At 38.7% G+C, this 23,076-nt stretch overlaps 1 protein-coding gene across 2 annotated transcripts in view; it reads left to right on the top strand.

Moving 5' to 3' along the window:
- Window positions 1–20,645, top strand: part of dzip1l (DAZ interacting zinc finger protein 1 like) — a 44,347-nt gene extending 23,702 nt beyond the window's left edge. For both annotated transcript variants that reach the window (XM_008106390.3, XM_003218414.4), the window contains exons 10-16: window positions 27–77; window positions 6,063–6,196; window positions 10,692–10,884; window positions 12,360–12,582; window positions 13,420–13,625; window positions 15,680–15,819; window positions 16,803–20,645. In XM_008106390.3, the coding sequence (XP_008104597.2) occupies window positions 27–77; window positions 6,063–6,196; window positions 10,692–10,884; window positions 12,360–12,582; window positions 13,420–13,625; window positions 15,680–15,819; window positions 16,803–16,967 (1,112 nt within the window). In that variant the 3' untranslated portion in view covers window positions 16,968–20,645. The remainder of the gene's footprint in view (window positions 1–26; window positions 78–6,062; window positions 6,197–10,691; window positions 10,885–12,359; window positions 12,583–13,419; window positions 13,626–15,679; window positions 15,820–16,802) is intronic.
- Window positions 20,646–23,076: the final 2,431 nt, after the last annotated feature.

The raw sequence follows: 23,076 nt of genomic DNA, 5'->3' as shown, positions 1-23,076 counted from the left end.
CTGAGAATTTGCTCATTGATTTCCAGAAATCCAAGAGGTGCCTAAGGCAGAAAAACCAGAAGAGTCAACTGAAGAAGGTATTCTTCACCACTTCCAATATATTTCATACTTTGATTTTATACTACATATTGAGCATTTGCTTTGAAATGTGGGTGGATTCCTCATTGACACTTAATGGATCCAGAGATTTGAAAAACAATACATTGAGTTGGGATCATTCTAAATCCAATTATGAACCTTCTTAAATTTTTATTTGTGATTTAAGTTGAGAGAGAGAGAGAGACCTAGAAATGGGGTCAAGCCTGCAAAAACATATGAGGAAAATTCTGAGGGAAGAAGAAAGGGGAGAGATGATTTTCTATGACTGATAATTTCTATGACTGATAATTATCAGAGTGTTCCAATCCTAGCACTTTGGGTGTGGGCCATTGGAGAGACAGATCACAGGACTGATCAAGTGTCCAGCTGTCTTTACTAATTTTCTGTCTAAAGTGCAGGAAGGTTGGATGGAGTCTATGAGATCTCAGAAGGTGTAGCATCATCGAGCCTTGCTTGTAACTATTGGATATTCAAGTTGCCCTCTCAGTGGCCCTGTGGCATCAATAAAGTTTAGAAGACCCAACTATTCTTGAAAATTTTATCCAATTCTCCCAAGATTTACCAAAGTATTATTTTTATTTGATTCTCTCCAGCAATCCTAGAGTGTAGCCACATGCTGTACCATTGTATTTTATATATATTATATTATTATAAATTATTTATTTCTCTCTGTATTAAAATGCAACAATATCATTATAATATCTTGTTCAGTGCAGGTTAAGCACAAAATAATTTTATGGCAGTGATGCTGGATTCAGGGGCAGCTGAGTGCTGTGTAGTCTCTATGTGCTCTATGTGGGGCTGCCTCTGAAGAGTGTTTGGAAACTTCAGCTTTCCCAAAAAGCTGCGGCCAGGTTGCTAACTGGGACTGGTTACAGGGAGCAGACAGTCCCCCTGTTGCAGCAGCTCCACTAACTGCCGGTCTGTTTCCAGGCACAATTCAAAGTGCTGGTTTTGACCTTTAAAACTCTAAATCAGGCATGGGCAAACTAAGGCCCGGATGCGGCCTCCTGGGCACTTACCTCAGGCCCTTCTCATTTTCCCTGTCCTCTTAGCATAAAGCCACCACAGCCTACCACATCTTTATGCAGAAAGGATGGAGAGGAAGGCATGCAGCAGCTGAGAACCCTCTGAGGTGCTCTCAGCCACCGTGTGTCTTGCCCTCCTCCCGGTATAAGGACGGTGTGAGCAGTCCTGTCCTTATGCTGGGAGGACATCTTGAGGAAGGCACACAGTGGTTGAGAGCCCTCTGAGGTGCTCTTGTGTGTTGCCTGCCTCACTCTTCACTGACATAATGCTGAGAGGATAGCCCGAATATTGAGGGAGGAGTATTGGGGAGAAGGATCAGGGTAATCATTTTCCTTCTGGCATAAAGATGGGTGAGCAGACCCGTCCTTATGCCAAGAGGACAACTTGAGAATGACCCACCCCCTCCTGGCCCCACCCTCTCCCAGGCATTCCCCCATCTGGGTCCATCCCACCCAGCATGTGCCTGGCTACTCTCTTTCCCAGCCAGGCCCTCCCAGCTAGGCCCACAATGCAGGCCCAAAACAAAAAGGTTTGCCCATGCCTGCTCTAGATGGTTTAGGTCCAAGCTATTTTGCCAACCACATCCCCTTTTACAAGCTTGCCTGGGCCCTGAGATCTTCAAGAGAGGCCCTTTTCTCAGTCCTACCTCCATCTCAAGCTCAGTTGGTGGGAACGAGAGAGCGGGCTTTTCTTCCCTGTGACTGCCCCTTAACTCTGGAACTACCTGCCCAGGGAAGCCAAGATAGCCCCCTCCCTGCTGTCCTTTCAGGAGCAGGCTAAAACCTTTGTATTGAGACAGGCTTTTAAAGATGATGGTTTTTAACATTTAGTCATGGGTTGCTGTGGTTTTGTAACTTTGAATTTGTTTTGATGGATTTAAAAGGATTTTTTTTAGCTCTGTTGTGTTTAATTCTGTTTCAATTTTTGCATATTTGTATATTTTAAATTGTATGCTAATGTTTTTATGTCAAGCTGCTTTGAGTCCCATTCGGGAGAGATAAAGTGGGGTATAATAATAATAATAATAATAATAATAATAATAATAATAATAATAATAATAATAATAATAATAGACGGTTCTACCAGAGTCTGAACCAAACAACAGACACAGTAACCATAAAACCAGAGAAAACTGCAACAACGAAGTTCTGGAAAGAACTTTGGGAAAACAATAAAAACTACAACAAAAACGCTGGGTGGATAAAGGAGTTTGAAGGAAAATTCTCACAGAACAAAATGGAACTAATGGAAATAACAACTGAAATGATCAGCAAACGAGTGCAAAAAGTCAAGAACTGGACATCGCCTGGTAGTGATCAACTTCATGGATTTTGGCTCAAACATCTGATTAGTTTACATGGAAAAATGGCCCAACAATTCAATGAGATGCTGCAGAAAGGAAGTATCAGTGAATGGCTAACAACTGGAAGAACATACCTGATACAAAAGGATCCAACAAAAGGAGCAGCACCAGGAAACTACAGGCCAATAACGTGTCTGCCCACTATGTTTAAACTACTGACTGGCATCATAGCTGACAGAATTCAAGACTATCTTGAAGAAAAAAACATCTTGCCAGATGAACAGAAAGGCAACAAACGGAAAAGCAGGGGCACAAAAGACCAGTTATTGATTGACAAAATGATCCTGGAGAACTGTAAGAGCCGAAAAGCTAATCTTCACATGACGTGGATTGACTACAAAAAGGCCTTTGACTCACTCCCACACAGCTGGATCATCAAGTGCCTGGACGCCATCGGGATTTGTAAAAACGTTGGCACCTTCATTGAAAACATGATGGAGCACTGGAAAACTGAACTGTTTGTTGGAAATGAAAGCTATGGACTTGCCAACATCAGAAGAGGAATTTTCCAGGGAGATTCATTGTCCCTTCTGCTTTTCATTATTGCCATGATCCCTCTGTCAACAATCTTACAAAAAACAAATCTCGGCTACCAAACATCTAAGAATTCTCACAAAATTTCACATTTGATGTACATGGATGACCTGAAGCTATATGGGAAAACAGAAACTGAAATTCAGTCTCTGACCAACACTGTCCGAATTTTTAGCACTGATATCAACATGGAGTTTGGTTTGGACAAATGTTCGACAGTGGCATTGAAGAAGGGAAAAATCATTGAAAGTGAGGGCATAAATATGCCTAATGGCCAAACAATAAAGTGTCACCAGCCAGAGGCCTATAAATATCTGGGCATATTACAGCTGGACAACATCAAGCATGAACATGTGAAAACTGTGGTCAGCAAAGAATACACACAAAGGGTCAGAAAAATTCTCAAAAGTAAGCTCAATGGAGGCAACACCATCAAGGCCATAAACACCTGGGCCATACCTGTCATAAGATATACTGCTGGCATCATAAACTGGACACAGATGGAACTGGACAATTTGGACAGAAAAACAAGAAAACTCATGACCATCCATCATTCCCTGCACCCCCGCAGCGATGTTGACCGGCTCTATCTGCCTAGAAGATCAGGGGGCAGAGGACTCTTACAAGTCAAACAAGCAGTCAAAGAAGAAGAACATGCCCTGGTAGAATATGTAAAGCAAAGTGAAGAACCTGCTTTGATTGAAGTCAAAAATCAGAAACTCCTCAAAGCACAGCAGACAAAAAACCAGTACAAGAAAACCACACTACAAACTAGAGCTGACAACTGGCACAACAAAACATTGCATGGAAAGTTCCTTGACAAAATTGAAGGAAAAGCTGATAAGGAGAAGACCTGGCTCTGGCTCACAAATGGGACCCTGAAGAAGGAGACAGAAGGCCTGATCCTTGCAGCCCAGGAGCAAGCCATCAGGACAAATGCAATTAAGGCCAAGATCGAAAAATCAGCTGATGACCCAAAATGCAGACTGTGCAAGGAAACCGATGAAACCATTGATCATATCCTCAGCTGCTGTAAGAAAATTGCACAGACAGACTACAAACAGAAGCACAACTATGTGGCCCAAATGATTCATTGGAACTTATGCCTCAAGTACCATCTGCCAACAGCAAAGAACTGGTGGGATCACAAACCTGCAAAAGTATTGGAAAATGAGCAAGCAAAGATACTGTGGGACTTCCGAATCCAGACTGACAAAGTTCTGGAACACAACACACCAGACATCACAGTTGTGGAAAAGAACAAGGTTTGGATCATTGATGTTGCCATCCCAGGTGACAGTCGCATTGACGAAAAACAACAGGAAAAACTCAGCCGCTATCAGGACCTCAAGATTGAACTGCAAAGACTCTGGCAAAAACCAGTGCAGGTGGTCCCGGTGGTGATGGGCACACTGGGTGCCGTGCCGAAAGATCTCAGCCGGCATTTGGAAACAATAGGCATTGACAAAATTACGATCTGCCAACTGCAAAAAGCCACCCTGCTGGGATCTGCACGCATCATCCGAAAATACATCACACAGTCCTAGACACTTGGGAAGTGTTCGACTTGTGATTTTGTGAAACGAAACCCAGCATATCTATCTCGTTTGCTGTGTCATACAACGTCGTCGTGTCAATAATAATAGTCTCTGAAGGGGCAGCAAATTGTTGTGGTTCAGTCTGATGATGATGACAGGGGATTTGGGGAACAGCAGTTTGTTCCAGGAAATGTTGTTGACTCAGGAAGGCAGGTGGATTTGGGAGCTGAGGATGGCTTCAGAAAACAGAAGGGAATGTGAAAAGTTCTCAGTCGAGCAAAGATAAGGAAGACCTTCTACAGGAGTCTGAAAATTGTCAACAAGGCTCAGATGATAGTGAGGGGGATGAATGCTTGTTAGACAGAGATTCCAGATTAAAGTTGAGATCAGGCCTGTGTTTATGTCTTGCAAGGAGGGTTAAAAGAGATGTAATTTGGGAAAGATTCCAGTCAGAGCAACCTCACTTTTGGAGAATCAACTCTTACTTTGTTTTGGGTTCAAGCCTCATTTCATGCCTAGAATCTGTATTTGGATTACTTTTGAAGCTCATGTATTCATGTTACCTTAGATTTACTGTGCTATTTTTGGGATTTTGGACTAAGATCTACGAAATCATTGAACTGTGTTTAAGGATTGCACTTGCAGTTGGTTTTTACTTATTTTTCTTCTTTTTTTAATATATATTTTTAATTGAAGTTTTACCTTATAAGATAGAGTAAATTAACATCGAACATTTGTTCAGGTTTTTTTTCTTTTTTATATAAATATGGACATTTTAGCTTTGTTTTCAGTTTCTGGTTTTTTCTCTCTCCCTTTTTGATCCTATTTTTCTTCTTTTTAATAAGTTTTGCTATTTTTCTTCAATAACCTGAAAAGACTCAAGCCTGCTGTGGTGGAGTTAGTGTGCTGGAGCAAGGTGAACCAGTGCTGAGGTGCGACACAAATTTACTCTGGTTTTACAGCCATCATTTCCTCAGAGGCTCCAGGTTGGACAAGAGTTCTCCCAGTACTGAATCTTTATCAGAAATAAACTACAAATTCTGAACAGACATGTGTGCATTTGTCACTCTCCTCAAGAAATGAATTCATCAACATCACTTTTCATACTTATTGACATTCCAAATTCTTTGTTGCCTAAAATAATAATTCAGACTTCAGCCTTGTGCTTAAATACAAAAGTAGTGCAAATCTTTTGAAGTTTTTGTATTCCATATAGTCAGCTCCCCATGTTTGTGGGTTTGACTTTTGCTCATGGGTTTAATTAATATGTTATCTCTAGGAATCGGTAGACCCTCTAGTATGACTAAATGGTCAATCTGCTGCAGAAGTTGATAGTAGAGTTGCACTGGAGGAGCTACAAATACCTAGAAAGGTGTTTGCTCAGATTTTTTTTAAAAATGTTTTTTCGACTTTCATGGCAGTCTTGCACCTTAACTTTAGCAAATGTGGAAGTTACACTGTACTTCTTTCTCTCATTTGGGCCATTGCTTTCAATACAGAACTGGAAGATACATTAGACAGAAAGAAGAGAGTTCTAGAAGTCCTGAGGAGTGATCCAAATTTTCTGAAGCAGTTCCGGCCAATTTTGGAGGACACTCTTGAAGAAAAACTGGAGAACATGGGAGTGAAGCGAGTAAGTTCCATAAAAGAAAATGAGAGAAACATTATTCCCTTTCCAGATATTCAAGCAGCTTTTAATTCCTTTTCATGTTATCCCGCTAAGGGTTGTGATACTTGTTAACATACATATCTGGCATTGCAAACTAAATCTTAATAACAAATCTCCCCAAGGAGCTCTCTGGTGTGTGTTACTATTCACACTCTACATTAAACCCTACTTTCTTCAACCTTAGAAAGCCTTATTTCCAGAACATGGCTTGTAAACTAGAGCATGTTCCTATCTCATTTCTCCCTCTATAAATCAGAACTAGAGATAGAAGCAGTGTTTTAAAAATAGTTTTAAAAAAATGGGTTTCCTGAGAGCTGAAAATCCTGGAATGCTATGCAGCATTAGCCTGTATTAAATTAGACCCAGGTTCAATCCCCAGGTCCTGCCAACCTAGCAGTTCAAAAATATGCCAATGTGAGTAGATCAGTAGGTCTTACCTGGCGGGAAGGTAACGGCGCTCCATGCAGTCATGCCGGCCACATGACCTTGGAGGTGTCTACGGACAACGCCGGCTCTTCGGCTTAGAAATGGAGATGAGCACCAACCCCCAGAGTCAGACATGACTGGACTTAACGTCAGGGGAAAACCTTTACCCTTTACCTTAAATTAGCATGAAAGTTTTTGTGCACTAAAATGATGTTTCTTGTAAAGAAAATGCTATTTTCTACACAAAAATACAACATTGTAAAAATAAGTCCCAAATTGCAAATTCTTTTTAAAAATTGCACTGTTCAAAGACTTTCTTGCATTAGAAATAAAATTGCTGAAGTTATTTTTTTGCTTTCTTCAAGAGTAAAATTAGTGAGGAACTGAATTTCTAATCAGAATAAATAAATAATTCCTTCTGACAAAATGCTCATTAAGGGGCCCTCTGTAAGATTTTTCTTCCAGAAATTATTTTACTTAATATGCTTGCAGTGAGTCTTATTGCCACAAAAAAAAGAAGGAAGGAAGGAAGGAAGGAAGGAAGGAAGGAAGGAAGGAAGGAAGGAAGGAAGGAAGGAAGCGGTGTAAAAATGAAGACACACAAAAGAGAGATCTGAAGCCAAGCTGTAGTGCAAAACTAAACAGTTTGATATTTTTGTATCAAGAAGTGGATATCATTTGATAACTTACAGTTTCCTCTATACCTACCACCTCATGACAGCCTGTAAATATTGTCACTCCCTCACCTTTGCTTTCCCTTTCATGCTTTTTAAATCATATCTGCTTGGTGGAAAAAGGAGTGGTTTCAAATGCATGCACAGTTGATTTTGTGCCTTTGGGTTGGCCTAAAAAAGCAAAGACTACACCATAGACTTTAGTTTTATCACATTTTTTTCATGTCAGGAGTGACTTGAGAAACTGCAAGTCGCTTCTGGTGTGAGAGAATTGGCTGCCTGCAAGGATATTGCCCAGGGGACACCCAGAAGTTTTTTTGATGTTTTTACCATCCTTGTGGGAGGCTTCTCTCATGTCCCCGCATGGAGCTGTAGCTGATAGAGCTCATCAGCATTTCCCCGGGTTGGATTCAAACCGGCAGCCTTCAGCTCAGCAACTCAACCTTCAAGTCATCAGTCTTGCCTGCATAAGGGTTTAATGCACTGTACCACATACTGAAAGTCAGTATGGCTCTCTTTGTTAAATGCACTGATTGACTGAGAGAGAGAAAGGAGAACCTTCCTGTATGGGAATAGCAATCTAAAACTAATATAACACAGAAACCTATATATAATGTAGAGAAAGGTTGTCCTGTTACACACAGTATATAATAGAAATGAAGTAGCAAACATATAATCACCAAGGCACATATATAAACTATTTTACAGCATTATATAAACTATTTCACAGCATTATAGCAAACATAGCATTCATGTTTATATATTGCCAAAATAAAGGAGTTCATAAACTGAGGTTAAAACTCAGTATTCAGTGTTGTCTTGAAGCTTGGTAGAAAAAGCATCTCAATTGATGATCTTTATAAATGAGGGTTGTACCCTTTAAACAAATTATCAAAGTCCCAAGCAAGAAAGAGTCTTCAGAATGTATATTCAAAGAAAGCAACAGCAAAAAACAACAAGGGTTCCCGGGGTATTCTATGTCCTTGTTTCAGGATGGGTGTCCCTTCTTCAGGTTTAGTTGCTTTTTGTATAGTCTTCTGAAGATTATTACAAACTGTATTATAAGGAGACAATATAATAGATTTGCTGTTACCAGCACCCAGTAGCATGAAACAAAATTTAAGGATATTTGCAAAAACACTTACTTTCACTTTTCTAGGTAGTGGCTCTGCTGTAATTCCAGCTCAGGATAGCAACTTTTTCTTTTTCCAAGAGCGAGCAAATTGACTGATAAGGGCTACTCCCTTTTAAGGATTGTGAGCTAATTGCAAAGCTAATTCACAGGTAACAAGAGAGATCTAATTTATCATTCAGACCATGTGGATGCATAGTTTGTAATTTGGAAATCCAGAAAGCTTCTCTCTGGAGTAGAACCCTTTTAACATCACCATGAGGTTTTATGGTGATCTTTTCTAAGGCACAAAAAGTAAAGCTGGTATATGAGTGGGCTTTCTCTAAAAAATGAGAGTAGAGGGTAGACTCTGATTATTTATTTTTGATGTGTGAACGGTGTTCAAGTATTCTAATTTTTAACGATCTGGAGGTCATGCCTACATATAGAAGTCCACAGGGACACTGTATAACATAAATGACCTGGTCAGTGATACATGTAGTAAAACTTCGTAGTTGTATATGGATTTTTAGAGTTGCATGTAAAAAATGTTTAGTTCTGAGAGACTGTGTGCAACATTGACAATGTCCACAGTTTGAGTGGCCTCTAAGGTTAGATTTCTTGATAGTAGAAGTTGTTAAATCAGAGCTTATCAGCATATCCTTAAGATTTCTTGAGCGTTTATTAGCTATCATAGGTAAGTATTTGCAACCAGGGATATCTCTAATAAGATGCCAATGTTTCTTAAGTATTTTGTGAATTTTTGGAGTGAACTGAGTCAAAGTTAAGGGCCAGATGATACGGTCATTGTGTTTCTTTACTTGGTCTTTCAGTAAATTTCTTCTATCTATGCTTTCTACTTTCCTAATGGGAATAGCAATCACCTATAAAGTTTATAGCCCTCAAATTAAATGTTCTTTAATCCTAAATGAGTCCTTGAGTTAAACAGTCTTCATAGCAATATAGGTATTCTAAAATTGAAAACAAAATAATTAAAATTATGTGTTGTCGAAGGCTTTCATTGCCAGGGTCACAGGGTTGTTGTATGTTTTCCGGGCTGTATGGCCATGTTCCAGAAGTATTCTCTCCTGACATTTCACCCATATCTATGGCAGGCATCCTCAGAGGTTGTGAGGTATGGAGAAACTAAGCAAGGAAGATTTATATATATCTGTGAAAAGTCCAGGGTGAACCAACCTGGACACAGTATATTATTTGAGAACACAAAAATGCTCGACCACACCAACAACTATCATGTCAGACTACACAGAGAAGCCATTGAAATTCACAAGCATGTGGACAACTTCAACAGAAAGGAGGAAACCATGAAAATGAACAAAATCTGGCTACCAGTATTTAAAAAAAACTAAACAATCAGAACAGTAAATAAGAAGCAACACTCTGAAAACAGAGGAGTTCCGGACATTAATCAACCAGGAGCAGCTAACGACTCTGAACAAAGGATGCCCCCAGGCAGGAAGAAGCCAAGCAATGAAGCTATTCAATGCTAATTAAGGTGATTAACTACAACATTCACACTCGCCTCCCACTGACAAGAGTTCTTCTTTCACCCTGGACTTTCCAGAGAGATATATAAACCTTCCTTGCTTAGTTTCTCCATACCTCACAACCTCTGAGGATGCCTGCCATAGATGTGGGCGAAACGTCAGTAGAGAATACTTCTGGAACATGGCCATACAGCCCGGAAAACATACAACAACCTAATTAAAATAATGTTTTTCTATAAGAGCAAGCTTGAGAAGCATCTTGAATTGTCTGAAGAAACAGGAACTGGGAGTAAGTAGAAAAATGTAGCGTAGGCACTCCCTTATCACAACACAGCTATAAGTACTGGAAAATTCCTAGAAAATAATGATGATTAATTTTCTAATATATGTGTACAAGTGGAAAAACATACAAAACATACATAAAAGTACAAAACCTGATGAGAAATATGATTCCATTAGATAGAATATGAAAATGAACATGCATGTTGGGAAGAATGCTGTCATGTTGGGAATGTGAATGCTGTATACAAATTTTCATTCTAAAACAAACCCTGTACGAATCCATACCAAAAAAGGGGATGAAAGGTGGAATGACAGGAAGAAAATATGTGTTGGGTTAGAAGAAGTGTAAGAAAACTTGAGGTAGAAGATACATATTATTTATGTCCCTCGATCTACCACGAGAGGGAGCAAGAAGATCAGAATGGTCTGGCAGTATGGTTACACTCTTCTTCTTACAGGGTACAAAAGGCATCCCAGCTCAAACCTATAAGCATTTGAGAGATGTGGTAAAAATACAGCAACAGCAGAAGGCCAAAAAATTTCCACATCTCCTTGCTTTGAGAGACAAGCTTGAGAAAGAAGTAAAAAAGAGAATCAGTTGGGAACAGAAGGATGAAAGGGACACATCCCTACCCTTTCCCATAGTCTCAGGTACAGGACTTGTGTTATTCTGTCTTTAGAATCATGACTAACATCTTTTGTTCAATGTTATTTTATCTTTATTTGTATCAACCACCTCCATTTTAAAATTACAATGACTTATGGTGGCCTGAATTTAACGTTGCAATAATAGGCATGAATAAGGTTTTATTCCTGGGGAGTACAAAGTGCAGCCTGCAGATTGCGTGTAGCCTCTGGATCCCATTTTTGGAGTCCACCAACCCCTCTCCCATCCCAACAACTGCCAAGCCATAATCTTTTTAAACATAGCCATGATTTGGAGACAGTTCCCCACATCTCAGTGTTCAAAAAAACACAGGAAAAAAACAAACATAGTGGTGCATTATCTGCTGGTTAGATTATGCTAATGCAGTACATATGATGTTTCCCTTTAAAAGTATCCAAAAGCTACAACTAATGGAAAATTTATCCACCAGAACATTATCTCGTCCGTACTCAAAGTGGTGGTCAATTGACCAGAGCTGTCCCACAAGCCATTATCTGGTGGCCCCTAGTGAGTTTCCAGGAAAGAAGCAGAAGTAGTCAATAGGTACCAATATGGTGCCACATCCCGGCATATTGGGAGAAGAAAATTAATGGTCACCCATGTCAGATGTCTTAAGATCTGCATCCCAAAAGTCTAGCTTAATCTTTTTTGTGTTCCTGGTGGGAGCCAAGATCACATCTTTCATATGGCATTTGGTTCCTAAAAGCTGGGATAACCCTGGGTGTTTTTTTTAGTATTGTGTATGTGTTCAAAATACAGGCCCCTATTCTACATCATCTACTTAATTATGATATGGCGAACTGGGCCATTATAGAGAAGTATACTTCACTAAGTAATCTCCCCTAGCCCAACCGCCCACCCTCCAACCTGACACAAATATCATTCTCCAGTAGAACCGATGATCTTCTCCCATGCATCTGATACCCATGAAAGTAGTGGAGTTATAATCCTGGTAGTAGTGTCACAATCATGACTATGTAGCAATAGTGAATACGGAACACGTACAGATGAGCAAAATTTAGGCAACTGTTCTATATTTATGACCACAACATAATCACAATGGTGACACTATTCTCACAGTTGTAAAGGCCTCCTGATCTACTTTACTGAGCATTTGCTGCATGGGGAGAATGAGGTCCATTCTGCTGAAAATCAAAGCATGGGTGTTTCCATCAGGCTTGGGAGTGTTGGCCGAAGACGGGTGCTTAAGTATACATAACTAAGTAACTGAAGTAAAATAATTGCCATTGTTTTTGGTTCATTTAAAATAAAGGGTTCTATCTGTTGTTCTTCACCTTGGGTGTCTGAAAGGTTTCATAAGTGAAAGATAAATATTTTAATAAATGAGGAAAGTGAATAAAAATGACGTCTCACTCTATATGACACAGTCATTCTCTCTGTGCACATTAGATGCTGGTTAACTTGTTTTCCTCTAAATGTTTCCAATATTTATTTCCAGGTAAAAAGCAGACACGCCCACATTCTCCAATCCTGGTTACATCTTCCAAGCCCAGAATGCAACAGATCGAATTACACTCTTACACCTCACAGTTGCCCAGGCCAGCTCCTCGGAGCAAGGTTAGCTCCATGGCTAATACTCTACAGGCTTCCAAGTTACCGTCTCCAAAACAAGTCCACAGTAGCTCATCTTCTCCTCAACACTCTGCAGTTCATCAGCCCAGGTAAGTTATGTGCTAAAGTCTTGATATTTTATCTCCCTGTGATTATGTTGAAATGCTATGGGTTTTATTGTGTGTAGTAAATTTATTGATTAGCCCTTAGGCCATATCACAGTATCAAAAAGACTTGTTAAAACATGCTTAAACACCATATAGTAAGTTGAATAAAACATAACAATGAAGTAAATAAATATGATAAAACTGAATATATAACATCACGTTTTCGTATCACCCTATGAATTTTATTGTGTATATGGTGGAGGGGGGGAGCGTCCCTTAGGTGACCTTAGCCAAGTCACCCTCTCTGTTTCAGAGGAAGGCAAGAAAACCAACAAATATTTCTAAGAAAAACCCATAATAGGGTTGCCTTAGGGCATGCGTGTCAAATACAAACCCAACGGACTGAATCTGGCTCACCACAACATGTTATGTGGCCCATGAGGCTTTCAATGCCAGAACAACATACAGCCTTACAATTACAGATGACCCTTTAAAGGCAACCATAAGGCTGATGTGGCCCTCAATGAAAATGAGTTTGCTTTAGGGACACTGTAAGTAAGAAATGACTTGAAGGTGCACAACAACAACAATCTTATGAAGTATTTTTGTAAGCCATGTTGAATTAATTTTATAAAGAAAAGTCAATTAAAATAAATTAATAAATTTCCCTGTCCACTGGCTCAAAAATAAACAATTTCTTCACGCTTGGACCAGGTTTGCAAAGCTGTCTCTTTCTAGGAATCCTTCAAAACTCTGTTAGTCATATGTTACTGTGAGTTTGCCATGTTATTTTATTCCTTCATTTCCCTAAGGCAACCTCATCATGTTTCCCTTTCCTAGCACTTCTCCTTTCAGCTCTGAAGACGAGGAATCTGAGGAAGAAAGAAGCTTTATCTCTCCAAAGTTCACACCACGCAAGACAGAAAAAGAACTTCCCAGGATAGCTCAGAAAGAGGACAGTGATTGGGATTCCTCTGATAGGGATTCTCCAGAGGTGAAAGACAATACAGGAATGGTTTTTCAAACTGCAGCACCAACTCATTCAGGTGAAATATTGAATGATTCTGCTTGTTGTAGACACAATGACTGAAAGCAGTTTTCAATGAGAGATCAGACTACTTTGGGAGACTTTGTGGTTTATCAGCCACAAAAGTGGGGCATAGGGGCCACATCTTGGACCTGACTTGCATAACCTGTGACCCTCCAGGTGTTTTGGATTTAGGCTGCCAAAATTTTCAACAAGCTAATCTGGGAGTTGGAACCCCAAACACCTGGAGGACCACAGGTTGTGCAGGCCTGTCTTAGAGCATTGATATGTTGACATTGCAAGTTTCTGCATTGTAATTTGATTTAGTTTAAATAAGATTAGTCTCATCCAATTCTTTTTTTCTTTTTCTCTTATTGAAAACCTTTAAAATGTCATCCAGTATTTTATGGGGTAGATCATCCAATGCTGCCAATAGCAGCCAATAGGAATGCATTTTGCCCACCTTTATTTTTATTTTATTTTTTTGCTGTCTATCACTTTTATACATTCTTGCTCAAATCCCATTCCATTCTGTTTTTGCCTAATCTGCAGGATAATCTCCAAATCTATTTTTTAACAATTGTTTATGTTTACCCACTATTGTTTTTGCTATCTCAACTATCTGAAGACTTCCCATTTCTCCTAGCTGAGTTGTTAGGGTGGGTGAGTAGAGCTTTCCCTCAGTGCCACTCAGCTTCTGTTGTAGAGGGGAGAGGTCTTGCTGAAGGTGTGCAAGAAAAGTCTTGCACAACATCCCCAATGTACCTATGCATTGCTCCTCATATAGCTGCTTCAGATTGCAGCCCTGCTAGTACAAAATCTTGTAACACAACACCTATTCAACTTAGAACAACTGTGAGAGGAATGACAAAAAAGTCAAGAAAGGTGGATTTGCTACCCCAACATTTAGTCTACCAACCACGGTATTCAGAGACGAGTCAAACCTGTTGGATACATTGTGCTTCTTTTAATCAGAAAAATACAGATCAGAACATTTAATACAAGAATAAGAATAAAAGAGAATTATTATAAAGTGGTTTGGAGATGGTACCTCACACCAATTAGATTAAATCAAATTGATAAGAAATACTCTAAGCAGTGCTGGAGGGGCTGTCAGGAAATCGGTACATATATACATATGTGGTGCTCCTGTAAATATGTTCAAAAATTCTGGGAGAACGTTTTTAAAGAAATAAAGGGAATCACCAAAAGAGAAATAATAGGAATGCCTGAAATAGCACTGTTGTCATTTATGAATAATATTCAAATATCAAAAGAGTTAAAGGAACTAATCGCCAACTTGGTAACAGCAACAAGATTGTTAATAGCCAAAAAATGGAAAGGGGGGGGGGGGGGAGTGCCAATTGGAAGAATGGTATAAGGAGATTAGGGATATTGCGATAAATGATAAATTGACATGTAATATTAAGATTAAAAGAGGGTTATTAAAAAAAGGATGATTTTGGGAAGATATTGGGAAAATTTATAGAGTTTGTATATGTAGAAGGTAAGGGGAACAAACTTGTAAGAGAAACAATGGAATTTTGGAAATAAATATTGTAATTGGCTGGTCTGGGGTGAAGGGATAGCACTAGGTGAAGGGTAACAAAAGGTAAATAATATGAGTATGTAATATAGTTAGAGAGTGAAAATACTATTGGAGCTATGATATACATAACTCTGTACTGCAAATTTGTTAAAGAATATATAAGAAGTTTTAAGAACAGAATATGTAAAATTTACAATTTCTCAATAATTTAAATAAAGTTCTTAGACAAAAAAAAGAACATTTAATACAGGAGTTTGTGAAAATCAAATCCCTCAAGTAACCCTAGTTTAATTATGAGTATCACATGGAAATCATTTGTCTGTGTGCACGCACTTCACATTACCCCGTTGTTGTTGTTGTTGTTGTTGTTGTTGATGTTGTTGTTGTTGTTAAGAAAGGATTATTAGCACTATAAAGGGTTTAAAGTCATAAATGGCCTGTTATGAAATCACTTAGTATGATGAACAAGGTTGCTGTCACATGTGCTGTTCTTTTCTGATCCTCTGATTCCATGCTTGATGCAGAAACACTGGTGCAGTCAATGGCTAAAAGTCTGGAAAAGAAGTTGAGCACTCCTGGAATAAAGCCTGCCGGTGGAGTAAAGCTCTTTTCTGTACCAACCAAAGAAGCGTCTACATCCAGCCATGCCACTAAAAATCTTCAGGTAATCTGAACATCTATTAAGAAGGATACAGGACAGTATTGTTTATTTTTATCTTGTTTGTCTTCGTTCTAAGTCTAATCCTTAAAACACAGAACTGCCATATACATGCTTACCCAGATGTAGGTCTCGTTTTGTTCAGAGGACTTACTAGCAATTGTCTTTGAGATCATAGCTAATTCTAATTCTACTGTAGACTGTATTTCTCCCAAATGCTACAGATGCAATGAGGCATCACTCTCAGCCACAATGTTTTGCCTCTTTTCAGCCAATTTCAACATTTTATTAAGGTGTGGTGGGAAGAAAAAGTAAAACTATCATGTTTACATAAAATTTCAGGCAATTGGAAGCCACTTTAAAGAGGAATTTCACAATTGGCTAGGAATGCTTTGCTGAAGTTAGGGGTTGGATGGCTTTGGGGATCTCTGTAAAAAATCTTGTATGGGCACAAAAAAGAGGTTTGGTGCCACTTGCCACCCATAGGACTCACTTCCTTTAGTCCCAATTTAAGGAAGCTATATTTTGCTCCAACAGAGAGCATAACTTTATTATTGTGTACATTTCAGAGTAACAGCAAACAATAGTCTGTTTTTAAAAAGAACTTATATTTGGCCCATTATGATTGTGAAAAAAAACAGCTTGAATGTATGTGCACCAAAATGACTTCAATGTGTAAGTATTTAAAAGTTTATCAAATTGCATTCATAGACAATCATTCATTCTGTATTTATTTTGTAATAAAATAGTCATGTACAATAGAGTGAAAGATATTTGAGCTGAGAAATGTATCATGATATTAATATGAGTGCAAATTCAAAGTTTAATTAAATTCTAATCACCACATTAGTCCGAAGGTGTGAATCACATCAGTTTGCATCAGAATTTACAAAGAATAAAGTGCCCAATCAATTTAATTGCAATTGGGCTTGTACACTATCTACAATTGCTATCCTGTCTTTTTTTCTTCTTCTTCTTCCCTTCTGTAGTTTGTTGCTGAGGAGGAAAGTGATTTAGAGATTTCATCTATAGAGGAAGCCACCCAGCACCTGAACACCAGAATCAAGAAACTGCAAGGTGTTGGAGTTAGTGGGGACTCATCTGGGTCTCGGGGCACCTGGAGCTCCAGCAACCCCAGGACTGGTGCCTGGTGATTCCTGCACTTATCTGGGTACTTTCACATCACAATGGCCTTATGAGATGGAATATCGCCCTATGAGAAGCCAAGAGATATATGAAGCTCATAAATGAAAGAAAAGGATGCAGATTTTAGAGAAGGTTCAGGTTTGTAGGATCTACGTGCATGTTGAATTCTTCTCTTGAGTTGCTCATCCTTTGCAGTCATGCATGTGATGAGCCTCATAAAAACAAGATGAGTTTACTATTTTGCTGAAAAGCCTGGCATAAAATGTTGAAAATTTATAAAAGAAGATATGGATTTATAGGGCAGTCATTTCAGCCCAAGCTTTGTAGCTTTGCTTGTAGCCTGTGAAAACACTCCCACAAATGATGGTTTGGGGGAGGAATGTTGAAGATCAGCTGTGATCTCCAGAACCATTTAGAGAATCATTGGTGCTGGGCCAGACTTGACAAGAAATTGGGAATATGTGGTTATTGGAGCCCCCTTCCAAATGTTTTCCCAAATACTCAAAAAGCAGTTTTGAAGGAGAGGTGGTTTAGATTGGGATATGTCATCAGAGGTAAATTCATCCCCTCTTGGGATCATGACCCTGCTCAAATTTTAACAGAAATAGAGATCCATTCATGAATATTCAATATCTTCTTAAGTTAGTGTCCATGGGCATTTCCTTTACCTTGGGGTGGAAGGAGCAAGAGCTAGAACTGCCCATGGAACTCTGACAAGGACCTATTATCCCAGAAGAGATGTATACATACACACATACACTGTCTTTCAGCTCCTCCTTTTTCCTGGTCATCTGAAAATTTCTATCTTCTGTCTTCTTCCCTGATTTTTCTAACCTGCTGATAATATCATTGATAGTGACTCTGAAGCTCTTCCGAGATTTGGTGCTGCCTTAGTCCAAATGCTTTCCATTTGGTGAAAGAAGAGAATCTTAGATTGTTCCTGGGAAGTCTAGGCAAAGTATCCTTGGACATGTACAACTGAATCTGCTCTACTGTGATAATGGTTCTTCTCTGTCACGGTAAAGCCACAATTCTTCATGGGTGAAGCTTCTCTTTTTCTTTTGAGGTTTCTTTTACATCATAATCAAGCTGAACCCAGTCATTTTGACTCATACTTTTTAATGCATTAGTGGAGTTCACACACGGACACATATTTAAATTAAATTAAATTGCAGAATAGAGGTGACCACTTGGTGGCACCATAGCTCAAGAAACAACTTAATTCTTGAGTGGTTACAACTCCGGTTGCTCCTGACACGAAAAAAAAAAAAAAGTGGTTACAAATTGAACTTTATAGGAAGGTAGGATTTTTTCAAGTCAGAGTATACAGGGGTTGAATAGAATTTAATGACCAGTCACTGAATTGCACAAAGCATTAAATAATTGTTTGGTTATAAGATATTTAAAAAGCACAGAAATATTTTTAAATGTTTTCTTTGTATCACTGAAGGGAACTGTACAAATATTTGCTCAGTCCAATTTTCCAGGATTTTCTCAATCTTATATATCGGCTACACTGAAAACTGTAGGCAGGCTTGGTCTCCTCAGGCACAATAGAATTGGGATGTGTATGTATGTATGTATGTATGTATGTATGTATATATATATATATATATATATATATATATATATATATATATATATATGCAAAACCACCATGAGGTTTAGTCCAAACTTTAAAAGGGATGTTGATTGTGCTGAGTATATTTTGAGAATAGCGTTCAGCATGATGGATAGTAAAGGTAAAGGTTTTCCCCTGATATTAAGCCTAGTTGTATCCAACTCTGGTGGTTAGTGCTCATTTCTAAGCCAAAGAGCCAGCGTTGTCCGTAGACACCTCCAAGGTTATGTGGCTGGCATGGCTGCATAGAGCACTGCTACCTTCGTAGATAGTTCCTTTAAATATTTGACTAAAACCCAACAAAATCCGCAAAGGTGTGATATCTTTAGTGGCCAGGCAAAACATAGAAAATATAACATGACATCTTTCTCCTGGACTCCATGTTTGCATACAAAACTGCTGAAGGTAGTGAGCCCTATTGTAAAGAAGGACTTCCAGCCCAAGAATACCATATAGTGCAAGCATGGGCAAACTTCAGCCCTCTAGGTAAGCTGTTGGGAATTGTAAGAGTTGAAGTCCTGAACACCTGGAGGGCCGAAACTTGCCTATGCCTGATATAGAGTCATGTTGGAGGACCCAGAGAATGCCTACAGATCACTTATTTGGTCAGATATTGATAAAGGAAACTGAAGATAACCACTCCCCTGGATATGGAAGTCATACGGTATATCATGAAAGCTTTCAAAACTTCATTTGCTTATTTATCAGGCAAAGATGTTAACAACCATCCAAGAGGTGAAAAATGGTGGTGTTAAGCATCACAGGCCTACGTTTTGTCTCAGATGTTACTTATGTTGTCAGTTAAAGGGAGTTCAATGCAGACAGAGGCCTTTCCCCTTCTTGGCCACATGTGAACCAGAGACAAAGGGCAATAAAAGACATGAGATAAAGTTCAGTGCAGGTTACCAACCTAACCACACTAGGACCATTATGAACCTAGCTGTTAGGTTCATAAAGTGGTAGGAGTCCTGTCCGACTTTTATGAATAGTGGTTCTTATTCCTTCTATTTAAAAATCTCTTACCATCTGCTATCAGTCTTAATAACTGACCCAGAGTAGAATCCTTGTTTTAAGCTTGCTTTTTGGCAGACTTAGAGGATGTGTGGTGAATTTCACCATACATTTCCTTGGTTCCTCTAGTAATTATTATTGGCACAAATCAACAACAAAAAACTGATTTGAATATCATTTAGAGCACTGGAAATGATTAATATTTCATCTTGTCTAAAACTCTACAAATCTTGTTTACTTAACTTGTGAAATGAAACTGAATGTCTCAGTGTGCACATTCTTACAATTTGCTTCTGTTCTTTCATGTGTAAAAAAAATGGGAATACAATTCTACTCCAGAAGGATGTTGGAATTTTCCATCCATGAAGCTATCACTCTGTGCTGAAGTCAATTTTTATATTTTATTCAGACCACAGAGCATCAGCTGTCATTGGTGGGATTTTCTGATTATAGAAAAATAAGAGTTTTTTTTATAAAAGAAAAAAGAAAAAGAAAGAAGGGGAGGCGAAGGGAGTGAAGACAGACAGACAACTGTTTTCTACTATAGCAGTCATTCTCAACCTGTGTGTCCCCAGGTGTTTTGGCCTACAATTCCCAGAAATTCCAGCCAGTTTACCAGGTGTTTGGATTTCTGGGAGTTGAAAGCCAAAACATCTGGGGACCAACAGGTTGAGAACCACTGTAACATAGTATTTGCTTTCTGATGTGAAATTTGGTTAAGGGATTATTTGATCTTGAGATAATTTTTAGTGAAGGTGAAAAAGCTTAAAAACTATACATAAGATACAGGTTAAGAACACACACAGTGCAGAATATGTGAATTCAGCACTTTTCACAGTGAAATAGTATTTGGATGAAAGCCTGTTCTTGCTGTTGTTAATACAGATTGTATATACAATGTTGCATAAAACCATTCTAATTTATCTTTGTAAATCTATGCAGCGATAGAGAATTTATATTTGTATGAAAGATTAAAACTATATTTGTAGTGTAAACTGTTTGCCTAACATAGTATTTGTCATACCATAAATAAAATGAGGGACTAGACCATAAAGTAGTAGTAGTCCTGTCTCACTTTTATAAATATGGTTCTTATTCTTTTGATTTAAAAATCTCTCACCATCTGCTATCAGTCTAAGAACTGACCCAGACTAGAATCCTTGTGTCAAGCTTGCTTTCTGGCAGACTTAGGGGATGTGCCATGAATTTCATCATACATTTCCTTGGTTCTTCCAGTAACCATCACAAGCAGATTAGCAACAGAAAACCTTACTGTACAAAGTCTGTGCCGTCTCTACATAACTTCAGTTATATCTTCCAATATTAAAATGGATGGTCTTTTTGCTGCAGAGCAGTGATACAGACTTCACAATATTCATGAACCTCATTGAATCCAAGACCAACAACAAAATAAAAGAAGACATCTGAGTGTTTTTTGATGATTACAGTGCCTAGAGATTGAAGTATTATTCCTTCCAAAGTTAAAAGAAATGTGTTTTTTATTTACACAAGATGAAACAAGAAACAGAGTTAGGAGAAAAACAACAATTCATCAGCCTTTTTTCAAACATTTATGCTGTTTGTGTTGAACAAGGCAATGAAATGTTTATTTTTCCCATTCATTTTCATTATTTAAAAACTCATTTCTTTTGTTACTCATTCAGAAAAATCACATCTGTTTTATAAATAATTCACCCAAAGTGCATCTATTTAATTATTCAGATTTGTATTGCTTTTGCTCCTTTATTTTAAACTGGATGTTTTTTTCCACACTGCCTGCAGTGACAACAGTATAATATCTCAAAACTACTACCAAGGAGGGGGCTGGCTCTTCCCTCCCCAAACATCCAAGATCAAGACAACATACAGGATATTTACCCATTCAATAATATGGCAACATTTGGGGGCCAAGAGAAGTCTGATGGCACAATAATAAGATAATCCCTTCTTGTGAATATGAAAAAAAAATACTCATTTCAGAATGAATGCATCTGACCTCTTCATTTAAGGTCTTAATGTATTCCAAAATGAATATTCCAGGTCAGAAACATCCCAGTCCCCATTACTTCAGGTCCAAAACCTGAGACTTTATGACATCATGGAGACAAATCTGTGTGTCTTTGGCAAGAGTGAGCAACCGCTTGGGAATTAGGAGCCACTTTCCTCTGCTTAACCCTTCACAGGTTGCAATTCCCAGAACTCTAATGACTTCATCAGACAGGGCTTACTTCAGTGGCATATGCGGGTTCAGTTTAGTTGATCCACGAGCCTGCCAGCTCCCATCTCATGATATAGAGAAACTTCCAGCAGGGCACGGTGGGTCAACTAGAGTGGCAACACAGTAGGCATTGGCAACACAGTAGGCTTCCCATGTTGCACAGGAAGCAATGGGGGGAAGCCGCACAGTCGACGCTTCCCCCTGTGTGATCAGCTTCCTGGCAAGCCAAGCAATGAGGAGTGTGGCACGACAAGTTCCCCAAGCCTCCCAATGGTGGTTGCCGGATTCACCATGATTCTGGTGGCCCATGTGAAGAGTTTGTATATAATATCTCTATTTTTTTCTGCAGTCTCTTTCAAAATGACAATCTCAAAATCCTTTCTTGTTGCTATTTTATTACTTTCGATTGCCATTTTGAAAGGGACTGCAAATAACAACAGAAATATTTGAGTACAGATTACAGGCAGTCCCTGAGTAATAAACATCTGACTTAAATATGACTCAAAGTTAAGAACGGGAGTGGGACAAAAGGAAGTGAGAGACATCTACCCCCAAGAAGGAAAATTCACTCCAAAAAGATATCTCCACTGAAGCTTCATTGCCAGTCCTTGTTTTCACAACAAGTCATGTTTTATAAAATCCAATGATCACAGGGACAGAAACTTAATTCAAATCTTCTGAACAGGGGCACAGATAGCAAAACAAACATCACAGGGATGTTAACCCTTCCTAATGCTATCCAAAGTATACACTTAAAAATGTACCTGCTCCAACCTACATTCAAATTCAACTTAAGAACAAACCTACAGAACCTATCCTGTTCGTAACTTTGGGACCATCTGTACTGGGGGGGGGGGGGGCGGGGAGCAAGATCAGGATATGTTCATAAGTGTTCGTTCTTATGGATTTCTATGTGGTTTGAGGGCACAAATGTCCAAAAGATATGCTGATTTTCTTTTTTTAAAAATATATATATGGTGATTTATGGAAGACTAGTGTCACAAAAGTGAAGAAAAAAAGGGAATGGCAAGAAGAGTGAAACTGCTTCTATGAAAGAAGACAAAGAAGATGAGGGGAGGAGGGGGAGGAAGAGGAAGAAGTAATTACCTGCCTGTCTTTACAGCTCAAGGCAGAGTACAACATAATTAAATGAAACAGATAAAATGGAACTCTATTAAAACACATATACCAAAATACACACAACAAAGAATAGCACCAATTAAATGCAGGTTAAAATTCAGTTTAAAATTCACTGAGTATTTCTATC

This window comes from Anolis carolinensis, chromosome 3 (genome assembly GCF_035594765.1).
Source record: "Anolis carolinensis isolate JA03-04 chromosome 3, rAnoCar3.1.pri, whole genome shotgun sequence".
NCBI classification, from domain to species: Eukaryota; Metazoa; Chordata; class Lepidosauria; order Squamata; family Dactyloidae; genus Anolis; species Anolis carolinensis.
The sequence above is the reverse complement of the archived record's forward strand: the minus strand, read 5'-3'. Positions and strand labels throughout refer to the sequence as shown.